Source organism: Rana temporaria, chromosome 6, assembly GCF_905171775.1.
Source record: "Rana temporaria chromosome 6, aRanTem1.1, whole genome shotgun sequence".
In the NCBI taxonomy this organism is placed as follows: domain Eukaryota; kingdom Metazoa; phylum Chordata; class Amphibia; order Anura; family Ranidae; genus Rana; species Rana temporaria.
In genome coordinates, this window is record NC_053494.1 from 9,785,615 (window position 1) to 9,799,393 (window position 13,779).

A 13,779-nucleotide genomic window follows, 5' to 3' on the forward strand; every position below is an offset into this window, starting at 1 on the left:
TGTGTTTTTATTGTGTTACATGTTAGCACTTTATTCCGCTAGCGCTGTTATCATTTATATATTTAATTTTAGCATTAATAAGCGTCACTGGTTCAAATCCCAACCATGGTACTACCTGGCTGCAGTTTGCATGTTTTCCCTGAGCTCTGTGTTGGGGGGTACTCCGGTTTCCTCCCACACTCTAGAGACATGTTGGTAGGTAGGGATGAGCCAAACACCCCCCAGGTTCGGTTCGCAACAGAACATGCGAACAGGCAAAAAATTTGTTCAAACACGCAAACACTGTAAAAGTCTATGGGACACGAACATGAAAAATCAAAAGTGCTATATTTAAAAGGTTAATATGCAAGTTATTGTCAAAAAGAGTGTTTGGGGATCCGGGACCTGCCCCAGGGGACTTGTATCAATGCAAAAAAAAAAAAGTTTTAAAAACTGCAGTTTTTTCGGGAGCAGTGATTTTAATAATGCTTAAAGTGAAACAATAAGTCAAATATTCCTTTAAATTTCGTACCTGGGGGGGATGTCTATAGTATGCCTGTAAAGTAGCGCATGTTTCCCGTGCTTCTAACAGTCTCTGCACAAAATGAAATTTCTAAAGGAAAAAAAGTCATTTAAAACTATAATGAATTGCCGGGTCCCGGCAATACAGATAAAAGTCATTGAAAAAAAAAGCAACATGTGTCCCCCCCCCCAGTCCATAACCAGATCCTTTGGGTCTGGTATGAATATTAAGGGGAACCGCGAACCAAAAAAAAAAAAGCGTGGGGGTCCCCCCAAATTCCATATCAGGTCTGCTATGAATATTAAAGGGAAACTCGGCGCCAATTTTTTTTAAATGGCATAGGGTTCCCCCTCTAAATCTATACCAGACCCTTCAGGTCTGGTATGGATTTTAAGGGGAACCCTGCCCCCCCAAAAAAATGGTGTGGGGTTCACCCCAAAAATCCATACCAGACCCTTATCCGAGCACGCAACCTGGCAGGCCGCAGGAAAATAGGGGGGGGGACGAGAGAGAGCGCCCCCACTCCTGAACCATACCAGGCCACATGCCCTCAACATGGGGAGGATGGGACAAGGGCCTCATCCCCACAACCCTGAAGGGCCTGGTAATGGACTAAGGGGGGAACCCATGCCGTTTTTTCAATTACTTTTATCTGTATTGCCGGGACCCGACAGAAATTAGAAATTTAATTTTGTGCAGAGACGGTTATAAACACAGGAAACATGCGCTACTTTACAGGCATACTATAGACACCCCCCAGGTACGAAATTTAAAGGAATATTTCACTTTTATTGTTTCACTTTAAGCATCATTAAAATCACTGCTCCTGAAACTGTTGTTTCTAAAACTTTTTTTGCCTTGATTCATGTCCCCTGGGGCAGGACCCGGGTACCCAAACACTTTTTATGACAATAACTTGCATATTAACCTTTAAAATTAGCACTTTTGATTTCTCCCATTGACTTTTAAAAGGTGTTCCACGGCTTTTCGAATTTGCCACGAACACCCCAAATTGTTCGCTATTCGGCGAACGGGCGAACAGCCAATGTTCAAATCGAACTTATGTTCGACTCGAACATAAAGCTCATCCCTACTGGTAGATTACTATATAAGCTGGGGCACCTAATTTTACCACAAAAAAAAAAAAATTGAAAACTTGACTCGAGTATAAGCATAGGGTGAGAAATGCAGCAGCTACTGTAAGTGGAAAAAAGGGTCAATAATGCCTATTTGCAGTCTCATTGTGCCCATCTGCAGCCTCACTGTGCCCATCTGCAGCCTCACTGTGCCCATCTCCCTGCCTCATGTACCTGCGATGTGCCCATCTGCAGCCTTATGATCTCCCGGCACTGTGATATGCAGTCTAGTTGGCGGTTGTGCAGTGCAACAAAACCCTGCCTTCTCATCCATGACAGAACACTGACTCGGTTTCCCAGCAGTGAGTCAGTGTTCGGCCTATCACGGACGAGGACGAGGAGAAGGCGGGGCTTTGTTACACTGCACGGCTGCTGACTAGACTGCATATCACAGCGTCGGGAGACCATAAGGCTGCAGATGGGCACAGTGAGGCAGGGAGACTCGAGTATAAGCCGATGGGGGCTTTTTTAGCACAAAAAAAAAAAAAGTGCTGAAAAACTTGGCTTACACTCGTGTATATACGGTAATTGGCTTCTGTCTAAGTTGGCCCCAGTATATGAATATGAGTTAGGGACCTTAGATTGTAAGCTCCTTTTTTTTTTGTACTTCTTGCCAATTCGAGTTTAAACTGTATTGAGACTTATTTTTTCAATAAACCGTTTGTAAACAAAAAGATTGTAAGCTCCTTGAGGGCAGGGACAGATGTGAATGTACCATGTATATGTAAAGTGCTGCGTAAATTGACAGTGCTATACAAGTACCATAAATTATAATAATTATTCTGATTACACAACTGCCATGATTACTAATGGACGGGTGAGAATTAGACAGTTACCAACCAGTTATGCAAAAGAAAAAAAAAAAGGTAGGGCCGAAACAATTCTACAATGCCAACGCACCCTATAAAAGCAGAAACTTGGGCAATTGGAGAGGAGACCGCACTCTGCATCTCGTGTGACTTTGCTGCAAGGACGAATCGAATATACTGGTAGCCCTTTGGACATCAACTTTTTCCTCCCAAAATTGTATGTTACTGTTTATGTTTTAACCTTATCAAGTACGAGGTGTAGAGTAGTTTAGTATTTAATAATCTTCCCACATTATTTGTCTATGATGTGTGTTGAAGCCGTGTGTGGAAACCTGTATTGCAACTCATTTGGGCTATTGTGGTCCCAGGGAAATTGTCTATTGTCCGTTCCATGTTGGTGGCCACTTTTAAGTTAGGACTTCTTTCAAAGTAATAATATCTATCTGTTGGCTCCTCAAGATATACTTTCCACCTTTCTTCCGGCCGGAGAGAGTCAGAAAGTTGTCTTATGAGCAACAAAATATTTTTTTTAATTTAGGACATGGTTAACCACACGCTTTTATATCGTTGGTTGGGGCTTCCCGGGGTTATTTTTCAAATATTATGTTTTTTTTTTAATTGTTGTGTTGATGTCTTTGATTATGTGTATGAAATATTAATCACCAGAATTTCCAGTTTTGTATGAAGTTGTGGAATTATACTTGTATATTAATACAATTATTTACTTATTAATTTAATTGGGAGATATTTATACATTGGTAAGAATTCCCCATAGATTAAGGAACAGGGACACACGACCCATGTACCCTGTTTGGCTCACGTCCTTAATTTGGTGGTGCAGCGGTTCTTGTGCAGATACCCGGGCTTACAGCAGGACTTGTCACCTGCCCACATTGCCAAAGGCACCAAAACCTGGTTCAATGACCCTGGGATTACTGTGCTTGATTGGCCAACAAAGACATGAGACCGAACAATGCAGAAGAGCTGAAGGCCGCTATTGAAGCATCCTGGTCTTCCATAACACCTCAGCAGTGCCCAAGGCTGGATTAACATAGCGGCTATTGGAGCTGCAGCTCCAGGCCCCTTTCTCAAGATAGGCCCATTTGCCCAAAAAAAAATGTACTTTGAGGGTTGTAGCTCGGCGACCAGGGGTCACAGAGACCCCACATGGGAGTATGTATCGGAAGACCTACCCCACCACTGGTTAAAATATGGTGCTGCTATCATTTATGGTTCCGGAGATACAGGGCTGCTTGTGCAGCCAGTCAGAAGCTACATACAGAGCGGCCAGTTTAAATACAAGCTGACACACTCTGCAGCAGACTGAGAGGATGAGATCACAGTGCTTATAATAATTATTTGTATATTACTTATGGTAATTAACCCCTTGCCACCCAGGCCAATTCTGACACTTCTCTCCTACATGTAAAAAGCATAATTTTTGTTGCTAGAAAATTACTCAGAACCCTTATGTTACGCGGAATTTGAGCAGCAAGTTTTCAAACGTGTTTTTTTTTTTTGACAGGATTTTTTGTATGCTAAGCAATGCTTTAATTTTTTTTACAGGTTACATGTTTAGAGTTACAGAGGAGGTCTAGTACTAGAATTATTGTTCTCGCTCTAACGATCGTGGCGTATGTAACCTGTGTGTATCTGGCTCTGATACTACCAGTGCCTACCCTGCTACTGACTAGTATCTCTCCCCAGCCTGTCCCCACACACCCTCTCACCTGCTGACCTGTGGATGGGGGAATCACTCCTGCAGTGTTATTGTGTTCTCCCAGTAAATACAATGATCAGTGTTAAAAAAAACTTGAAAAAAAAAAATGTTAAAATATCTGCGCTAACTAAAATACAAGAAATAAGGAAGCTGCTAGCAGAATATGTGGATCAAACAAGCAAAAAATAAAGTTCAAAAGTGCAGCGCTATAAAAATTAATAGTGAAATAAAACAATGTCCAAATGAGTATAAAACAATCTTCAAAGTGTTCAAAGTGTTGAATATGAAGAACCTTCACCGAGATTTCAGTGTGCAGATAATGAAACAATAAAATCTTAAAATAATACAAAATAGAAAAAGTCCATATGTGAAAGTGTAGAGGAGAAATCCATATAAATTTCATTAAGTAGTGCAGGTTCAGGACAAGTGAGCAGATAGAGATCCTCCACCAAGAAGTAAAGATGGCCTCTCACCTCATAAATTCGACCTTCATAAGGTCACAAAGCATGGTAAACAATCTCAGGTCCTAGTATTATCAGTGCTTGACAACTCTAGATAACAATGGAAGGCCCATAGATGACAGCAATGATGGACATATGGAAAAATAAGGGAGAGAGTTCGAAATGCTCTCAGTAGCAAAAAAGCATTTATTTAAAATACAATATCAGTACACTCACATGTGTTAGCACTCACAGCCTGTTAAAAAAAAACATCTCATATTTTAATATATATATATAATGACCCCCAAAACATAAAAATATATAAAGATATCGAGAACATTTTTTATTAATAATCCTCATGTTAAAAACAAAAAATATAAAAAAATTAAATATAGTATGGATAAAAAATATACTAAAATAAAACCAATAACTGGATAAAAAAGTAGGGAATATGTACAAAATGTATCCAATGTTATGCATAAACCCCCACCTGAATAAATTAACTGCTGTTGATAAAACAATTTGTATCCCAATCGACGTTTAAGCCGAAAGGGGTATAACATTTTAGGTCATAGATCCAGCGAGTTTCAAGTTTAGAAATTTCTCGCGTGAACGTACTGCCTCGCCAGTGAGGGTTGAACCTGTCAATAGCAATAAAGGTCGTACCCTTAGGGTTCTTTCTATGGTGCTCCAAATAGTGTCGGGAGACAGAATGCTTTGGAAAACCCTTCTTAATGTTCGCAATGTGTTCATTGACCCGAATGCGCATGGCACGTGTAGTGCGGCCGACATACTGAAGGCCGCATGGACAAATCAACAAATAGACAACGTTGAGGGAAGAGCAAGTGATAAAGGTGTTGATATCATAAACTCTACCCGTAATATGCAATTTGAACTGACATATTTTCCGACTTTTATTCTGGTTGTTGGTACAGACATTGCAATTACGACAGGGGTAGTAGACCTTAGCTCCCCGATTGGGAGCATCCAAGATGTTGGGTGCTAATTGAAGCTTGAGAGGGGGAACACCTCTAAAAAACACTTTGTGGACGTTCAGGAAGTACTGGGCCCAAAATCCTATCATTCCTAAGAACTCCCCAATGTCTGGTCAAGATCTTTTTAATGTCCAGATGCTGTTGCGAAAAGGTAGTAACCATAGAGAAACTGTAATCAACCACTATAGAAGGAACTTTCTTGTTGGTGGAAAGAACTGACGCTCGATCCATATTACCCACTTCAGTACACTGATCTATGGGGAAATAGCAGAAGGTGATTGGGAAAAGAATGTGCTGGGGGAGGCTGGGGACACAAGTATAGAGGGGGGACACAGATGGGGGGGACAAAACTTTGTGTGGTGGCTCTGATGGGGATGTAGATGTTCAGGGGGGTGTGCAGGGACTCTGATGAGGGACACACGTGTGAGGGGGCTCTAATGAGGGACACGTGTGAGGGGGCTCTAATGAGGGACACACGTGTGAGGGGGCTCTGATGAGGGACACACGTGTGAGGGGGCTCTGATGAGGGACACACGTGTGAGGGGGCTCTGATGAGGGACACACGTGCGAGGGGGGCTCTGATGAGGGACACACGTGCGAGGGGGGCTCTGATGGACACACGTGTGAGGGGGGGCTCTGATGAGGGGCAAACGTGTGAGGGGGGAGCTCTGATGAGGGACACACGTGTGAGGGAGGCTCCGATGAGGGACACACGTGTGAGGGGGCTCCGATGAGGAACACACGTGTGAGGGGGGCTCTGATGGACACACATGTGACGGGGCTCTGATGAGGGACACACGTGTGAGGGGGGCTCTGATGAGGGACACACGTGTGAGGGGGGCTCCGATGAGGGACACACGTGTGAGGGGGCTCTGATGAGGGACACACGTGTGAGGGGGGCTCTGATGAGGGACACGCGTGTGGGGGGGCTCTGATGAGGGACACGCGTGTGGGGGGGATTCTTTTTTTTAATTCTACTCTATTCCATAGCTGATAAGTCATTTATAAATAGCTTCTTTTTTTTTCGGCCCGTGAATATCTGTAAAATATACAACGTGGCCCTCAAATTATAAAGTTTGGAGACCCCTGTTCTAGACCCTTAAAAACTTCATTTTTTAGAACCCGAAAAACAGTCGTGTGTACGCGGCATCAGTCTAATGATTGCTTCTCTACATAGCTTATGCATTATTTTTTACCCATTATATTCTCAGTCTGAAATGTTGAAGTTTTGGTACAGGTCCACTTTGAAGAGAGAGAGTTTCATCTTGCCCATACAGGTTAAAGTGGCAGTGTATCTACAAAGGAACCCCCCCAGAAGGTTTATTTTATAATGTATGTATATTTTCTTTTATAAAATATATTTTTTTTCCTTCTGTTTTTTTATTATTATAGGCGATTCCAAAATGGCGACACAGCTGTTTGAAGGAAAGGAGCATGCATCCTATTATCAGAAATTCAGGTTTGAGCCATCGCAAGAGATAATAGACCTTCTCTTCAGTTACGTGGATGAAAGGGTGAGTGACGCTTCTGTCTGGTATAACATTTAAAAGAGAATTACTTTGCTTAGGTAAGCAGAGCCACTCAAGTTATTTTTATAAAGGGGTCGTCCAGCCAAAACCTTTTTTTTCTATTGGACAGAGCAGGGAAGGGGGTGGGTGTGTTTTATAGCAGAAAGTAAAAAAAATATTGTTTTTCTTTTCAAAATTGTGGGTCTTTTTATGTTTATAGCGCAAAAAAAAAAAAAAAAAAATGCCACCAAAAGAAAGCTCTATTTGTGGATGAAATAAAAGAACAATTTTATTTATGTACAGTGTCACGCGACCGCGAAATTGTTAGTTAAAAGTAACGCAGTGCCATATTGCAAAAAAATGACCTTACCGTAAGGCCCCTTTCACATGGGGCAGTGGAGGTGCGGTGATGGTATAGCGGCGCGATTTTTAGCGCCGATATACCGTCGTATTTACTGCGATATTCGGACGCTAGCGGTGTGGTTTTAACCCCCGCTAGGGGCCCAAAAAGGGTTAATACCGTCCGCAATAAGCCTCTGTAGAGGCGCTATGTGGGCAGTATTACCGCGGTTTCCCATTGATTTCAATGGGAAGGCGCGGTATAGGAGCGGTAAACACCCCGCTCCTATACCGCTCCAAAGATGCGGCTAGCAGGACCAAAATAAATCTTTTGTTTATATGTATTCGTTTTTTATCTCAACCACTTCTCCTCCCACACCTGTTCTACCCCCCCCCCCCCCTATGGAGCAGAGCAATTTATACATTTCTGCTATGGACCTGATTATTTGGCAATAACTTTGTCATTACTTAAGGAGGAGCTGCAGTCTTCTCACATAATTTGTAATAAAAACATCTGCCATTCTGAAGCTTCCCTCCAACCACTTTGCATATTTATATATATATACACACACATACACACACACACTGTGATTCTGTACTTACCAAATATGGTGCAGAAATCTCTCTCCACTAAGTCTGACTGCAGCCATTTCAACTGTGGGCAGCTGAAGCTGCTGCCTGTTCACTTCCTGGATTTACACAGACACACAGAGGCATACCTCCAGCTCTCATTGGCCCTCTTATGCCTCATCCCCCCTCCCTTCCTGGCAAACTCACGAGAGAGAGAGCTGTGCATGATGTCATAAGCCTAGGCAAATGACCAGACAAGAAACAGGAAGTGGGCTGTATAAGGTATTTACCGGCAAAAAAAGGGCGAAAGATTTAATAGATGGAAAGATGAAAAAAAACTACTCAAGGTCCACTTTAAGATAACAAGGTAATACATATATTGGGCCAGATTCACGTACCTGGGCGCATCTTTGTGCGGGCGTAGCGTATCCTATTTACGCTACGCCGCCGCAACTTAGACAGGCAAGTGCAGTATTCACAAAGCACTTGCTCGGCGTAGCGTAAATTGGCCAGCGTAAGCCCGCCTAATTCAAAGTAGGCTGGTAGGTGGCGTGTTGTATGGAAATGAATCGTGACCCCACGTAAATGACGCGCCTAACGAACGGCGCATGCTCAGTATCACGTCAAATTTTCTCCCTAAGATACGTCGGCTCAATGCTTAGTCGACGTGAACGTAACCTACGCCCATCCCCATTCACGTACGACTTACGCAAACAACGTAAAATACGACGCTGTTCCGACGTTTCCGACGTCCATACCTTAACATGACTTACCCCTGCTTTATGAGGGGTAAAGTTACGCCGGTCGTACGCCTTGCGTAAACAGCATATATTAATACGCCGGGCGCAAATACGTTCGTGAATCGTGAATCTAGCTCATTTGCATATTTATAATGGGAATGCCGAAGGCGTCCAGCGTAACTATGCTCCCACGATACACCGGCGTAGACAAGTTACGTCGGCCGGCTGAAGCCATGTTTTTGGACGTATCTCGCTTTGTGAATCGGCGTAAAGATGCGACGGCGCACATTTGAAATTACGGCGGCGTATCTGGAGATACACCGGCGTACATCGTTTATGAATCTGGCCCAATATTTTTTTTAAAGGAGAAACAAGGCTTTCTTTTCATTAAATTGTCTTGCAATATTTTTTTATTTTTTTTCACAATCCTTAGACAATAAACTTTAACAAAAATGGCCTTTTTTTTAAACACTGGTAATTAAAAAAAAAAATGTGTTACTGCACATAAAAGTGTACATTTTATTTACACTAAAATTATTATTCTGGCACAAAGCATGGCAAAGTTCTTTATAAATTAAATTTCTAAAATGGGAAATGTGTAAATATATGTTAAATGTGTAAAAATATTAACTAACAAAACAAAAAAAAAGGTTTAAAATATTAATAGTTAAAGTGATACTAAAGTCTTTTTTTTGTTTAAAGATACCAAACATGTTATACTTACCTGCTCTGTGCAGTTGGTTTTGCCCAGAGCAGCCATAATCCAGCTCTTCTCGGGTCCCTCGCAGGTGCTCCTGGCCCCTCCCTCCTGCTGAGTGCCACCACAGCAAGCAGCTTGCTATGGGGCCACCCGAGCCGAGTGGCTGTTCTGTGTGTCCATTCAGACACGGAGCTGTGGCTAGGCCCCGCCCCTCTCCTCATTGTCTCACTGATTTTGAATTATAGCAGTGGGAGCCAATGGCGCCTGCTGTGTGTCTCAGCCAATCAGGAGGGAGAGTGCCAGACAGCTGAGTCTCTTGTGCAACATAGCTGGATTGAGATAGGGCTAAGGAAAGTATTAGGGGGCTACTGTACACAGAAGTTTTTTTTATCCTAATGCATAGAATAAACCTTTTGACTTTAGAACCAAAATAGAAACAAAGGGGCGTGGCTTGGCGCGCAGTGTGGATGGCCGCAGTATAGAGGAGCTCTGACATCCAGGGAGACCGTGTACGATTACAACCCGGTGAGAAGCTGACTATGTCTACCCTTATCAAGAAGGGACTCCACAATCGCTCCCTGCGCTCGATGAACACCCCAAAAAGTAAGCTGTCCCCAGCTAACTTGAGAAAATATCGCTACAACGGAGGCGGCAAGGGCTCCAAGATGGCGCCGACTCAAAGCCCTGACAGAGGGGAAGAAATGGAAGACGAGATCTCCCTGCCAGCTGCAGAAGAGTCATCCAGAGGTAACATCCCTAATGATCACCCCCTGAACTATGCCATAATGACCGACATTGCAGCGGACATAAAGAATTAATTTTCCGCTGCAATCACTGACATTAAGTCTGAGCTGCTGAGACTATCAGAGCAAATGGCGGTTAATGACAGAGCTGGCAAATGGAGAGACAGGGCACTAATAAGGCTAGATGATATAGCGATCGATCACTCCAATCACCTTATAGCCATGAATAGGTTAATGACAGAGCTGGCAAATGGAGAGACAGGGCGCTAATAAGGCTAGATGATATAGCGATCGATCACTCCAATCACCTTATAGCCATGAATAGCCATGAATAGGCATTTAGAGGACCTCGACAACAGAGGCAGAAGAAACAACATTAGAGTGAGGGCGGTCCCTGAATCTATCGCCCCGGATCAGATCAAGCCCACACTCACCTCCATCTTCAATGGCCTCATGAATAGGCACGAAACCTCGCCTATCGAGTTTGATAGGGCTCACAGAGCTCTCAGGCCCAAAGCCCCCGATGATAATCCCGAGAGACATAATTTGCTGCCTCCCAAACTTCAATCTCAAGGAAGAAATTTTTCAGAAAGCTCGACAGAGCGATCAGATCATTTTTAATGAGGCTGAAATTCAACCTTTTCAGGACTTATCCCCCATCACGCTGAAAAACAGGAGAGCCCTGCGTCCATTACTTGAAGTGCTCAAAAGCAAGAGTATCACCTACAGATGGAAATTTCCATTTGCCTTACAGGCCACTTACAATGGCAGGCAATACATGATTAAAACTCCAGAAGATCTACTGAAGTTTTGTGAATGCTTACCGATCGCTCCGGTGGATCTACCTGACTGGTACGCCGAATTCCACCTTCCACCAGAAGTTATAAACCTTCCACCTAAACAAGGTCCATCTCCTGCCAAGTCACCCTTCAGACAGGGCAACCCCAGAAAAAATGCTAATAGGAGCAATTGCAACTCCCCGGCAGCTAAAAGCCCTAGACTTGGTGACCCCAGATAGAAGTCCTCTATTTTTGATGTTACACTTTACATTTTTTCTGTTACCCTAAGGAAGGCTCCACTGTTACACCTTGTTTTTCTTCAACGACATGACTTCCTTGGGTCAAAACCTTGTTGTGCAAACCATTCCCTATTCAAGTTTTGTTCTCCTTTATTGTTCAACAGTTTGGTTATTCTTGCATTTACTGGAAGTGCTGCGAACTATCTCCACTAGATGGCATCGGAACACGGTAATGACTGAGTCACTGGTCATACCCAGAGTTTGTATTTCAATTGGAATCTGATGCAACCCTGTCTGTTTATTCTTCCCTGCAGGATTCTTACCCGCAGATTTTTTTGTTTTCACGCTGATCTAGGGCTGGGGAAATTAAAGATTAATTCCTCGATTAATCTTTAATTTTTTTGATCGATCAAAATTCTTGATGTCACTGGACAGTCTGGACAGTGAGACTTACCCTACTGGATGCGAGCAAACTGCACCCATTGGATTAAGGTACCTTTGCATCTGTGGAGCAGGAGGATGCATCAGGTTCCATCAGGGGAAGGGGGCAAAAATAACCATAGTTAAATGGAGGGAGACACATATTTGGAAGAGAGGGTTCCCCATTGGGGCTTTTAGGCAGCAAGAATTTTTTTTTGTAAATAACGTTGTTGTATAAATTATTGTTTATTGCCAAGGATTAAGGATATCACAAGGGTACAAAGGTACAAAGAAGGTCACAGGGTGATAACAATATATAGGTTGAAAACATATGACATTGCTGGATGCAGTAAGCATGACATGATTGCAACAAAACTTTGACAGTAAGAGGCTATATGTAATAAATAGTATATAGTAATGAAAACCCCATGAGCGGTGCTGTAGCCCCGACGCGTTTCGACCAGTTGGGTCTCTTCAGGGGGCTGGGATTTCTAAAAAATATATATAGAGAGAGTATAATAATTACATATGATCAAAAATAAATGAGAGGACATAGGTCAACACACATCATAAAAAATTAACCATAATAGTTTCATAATTACCACTGAGGCAAAACAATGGGCAATGTATAAGACCATGGGGTGGACCACTGGACCACTATATGTTGGAGGCTCCGTTTTATTTTGACCTATTGTGGTCCTCTTTGTATTTGATTTATAGGTATTGCAAAATCTAAATGTTATTATACTTATTATCTTTATTACGGGTTGTAATAATTGCATGCTGTTTATACCCTGCTCTCAATGGTATCCCTGAATTCCTTGTTTCTTAAAGGCATATCACGCTACAAACCCCTTGGCAAAAACCAAGGGGGCCTCCATTCTCCTAAACAGACATTCACCCCGGTCACTTTAGCGAATGTATATCATTAGACTTGATCTTTATTTCCCAAAGAAACTTGAACACTTTATCTAAGGCAGAAATAGGTATTATAGCACTCGCTGATCACGCCCCTGTAGCTGTCACATTATCCGTGAGCCCCAAACAGAGATCCCCTTTCAACTGGAGGCTCAACGCGTCCTTGCTAACCGATCCGAATGTTCATGATAGTATTCATGACTCCATCAAAACTTATTTCATGTTGAATAAAGATTCAGATACAGACCCACTCAATAATTGGGAAGCACACAAGAGCGTAATCAGAGGTGAGCTCATAAAATGGGGTTCTAGAAAGAATAGGGAGAGGGCCGAAGAACTTTCCTCTTTGTCCCGTACCATAGCCAGACTCGAGACATTACACAAAAAGTCCCTCTCAGACAAGGTGGCAGACGAACTCACTCGACATAGGACCTCTTTTAAGCAGCTGCTAAATCTTAAAAACCCAAAAATCCCTGTTCTTCAAAAGACGTATCTTCTATAAGCACGGAGATAAAAGTGGGAAACAACTCACCAGAGCCCTGAAAGACGCCACTTTGGTGAATCAAATTTACTCGATACGCAATGGCTCAGGCACTCTAGAGCATTCCCCGGACAAAATAGCAGAAATCTTCCATGACTTTTATGCTGGACTCTATGACCTACCCCCTCAGCATAGACCCCAGCATATACAAACCCCCAAAGCAGAAATTATACTTAAATTCCTGACAGATAGCAACCTACCATCACTTCACGACGATGACATTTCTAGCTTGAACATGCCCATTACTGCTACAGAACTCCAATCAGCTCCCACATTGGACTGAGAGGAAACATGCTAAATTGGATCAAAGCTCTTTATCAGAACTCCACTGCACAAGTTAAAATTCTACTCTTTCTGAACCCATAAACATCTGGAATGGTACCCGCCAGGGATGTCCCCTATCCTCTTTGCTTTTTATCTTATCGCTAGAACCCCTTATTAGGACAATTAACTTATCACCTGAGATCAGAGGCTTCATGGTACGGGACAGAGAATTTTAATTGGCTGCCTATGCCAATGACCTGATATTTTTTATCACCCACCCTCACATCTCCTTGCCCAATCTCACTAAGGTCTTCAAAACATTTGGCTTCATTTCGAATTTTAAGATCAATCAAACCAAATCCGAAGCGTTTAATATTACTCTTTCACCTGACAAATACGATTCTCTCAAAAATAAT

The 13,779-nt window shown here is 42.7% G+C and overlaps 1 protein-coding gene across 1 annotated transcript in view; it reads left to right on the forward strand.

Moving 5' to 3' along the window:
* Positions 1 to 2,568: 2,568 nt before the first annotated feature.
* LOC120943030 (putative methyltransferase DDB_G0268948) overlaps positions 2,569 to 13,779 on the forward strand; it is a 42,274-nt gene continuing 31,063 nt past the window's right edge. Inside the window, exons 1-2 of the mRNA XM_040356082.1 lie at positions 2,569 to 2,664; positions 6,995 to 7,116. Of these exons, the coding sequence (XP_040212016.1) occupies positions 7,006 to 7,116 (111 nt within the window). The 5' untranslated portion in view covers positions 2,569 to 2,664; positions 6,995 to 7,005. The remainder of the gene's footprint in view (positions 2,665 to 6,994; positions 7,117 to 13,779) is intronic.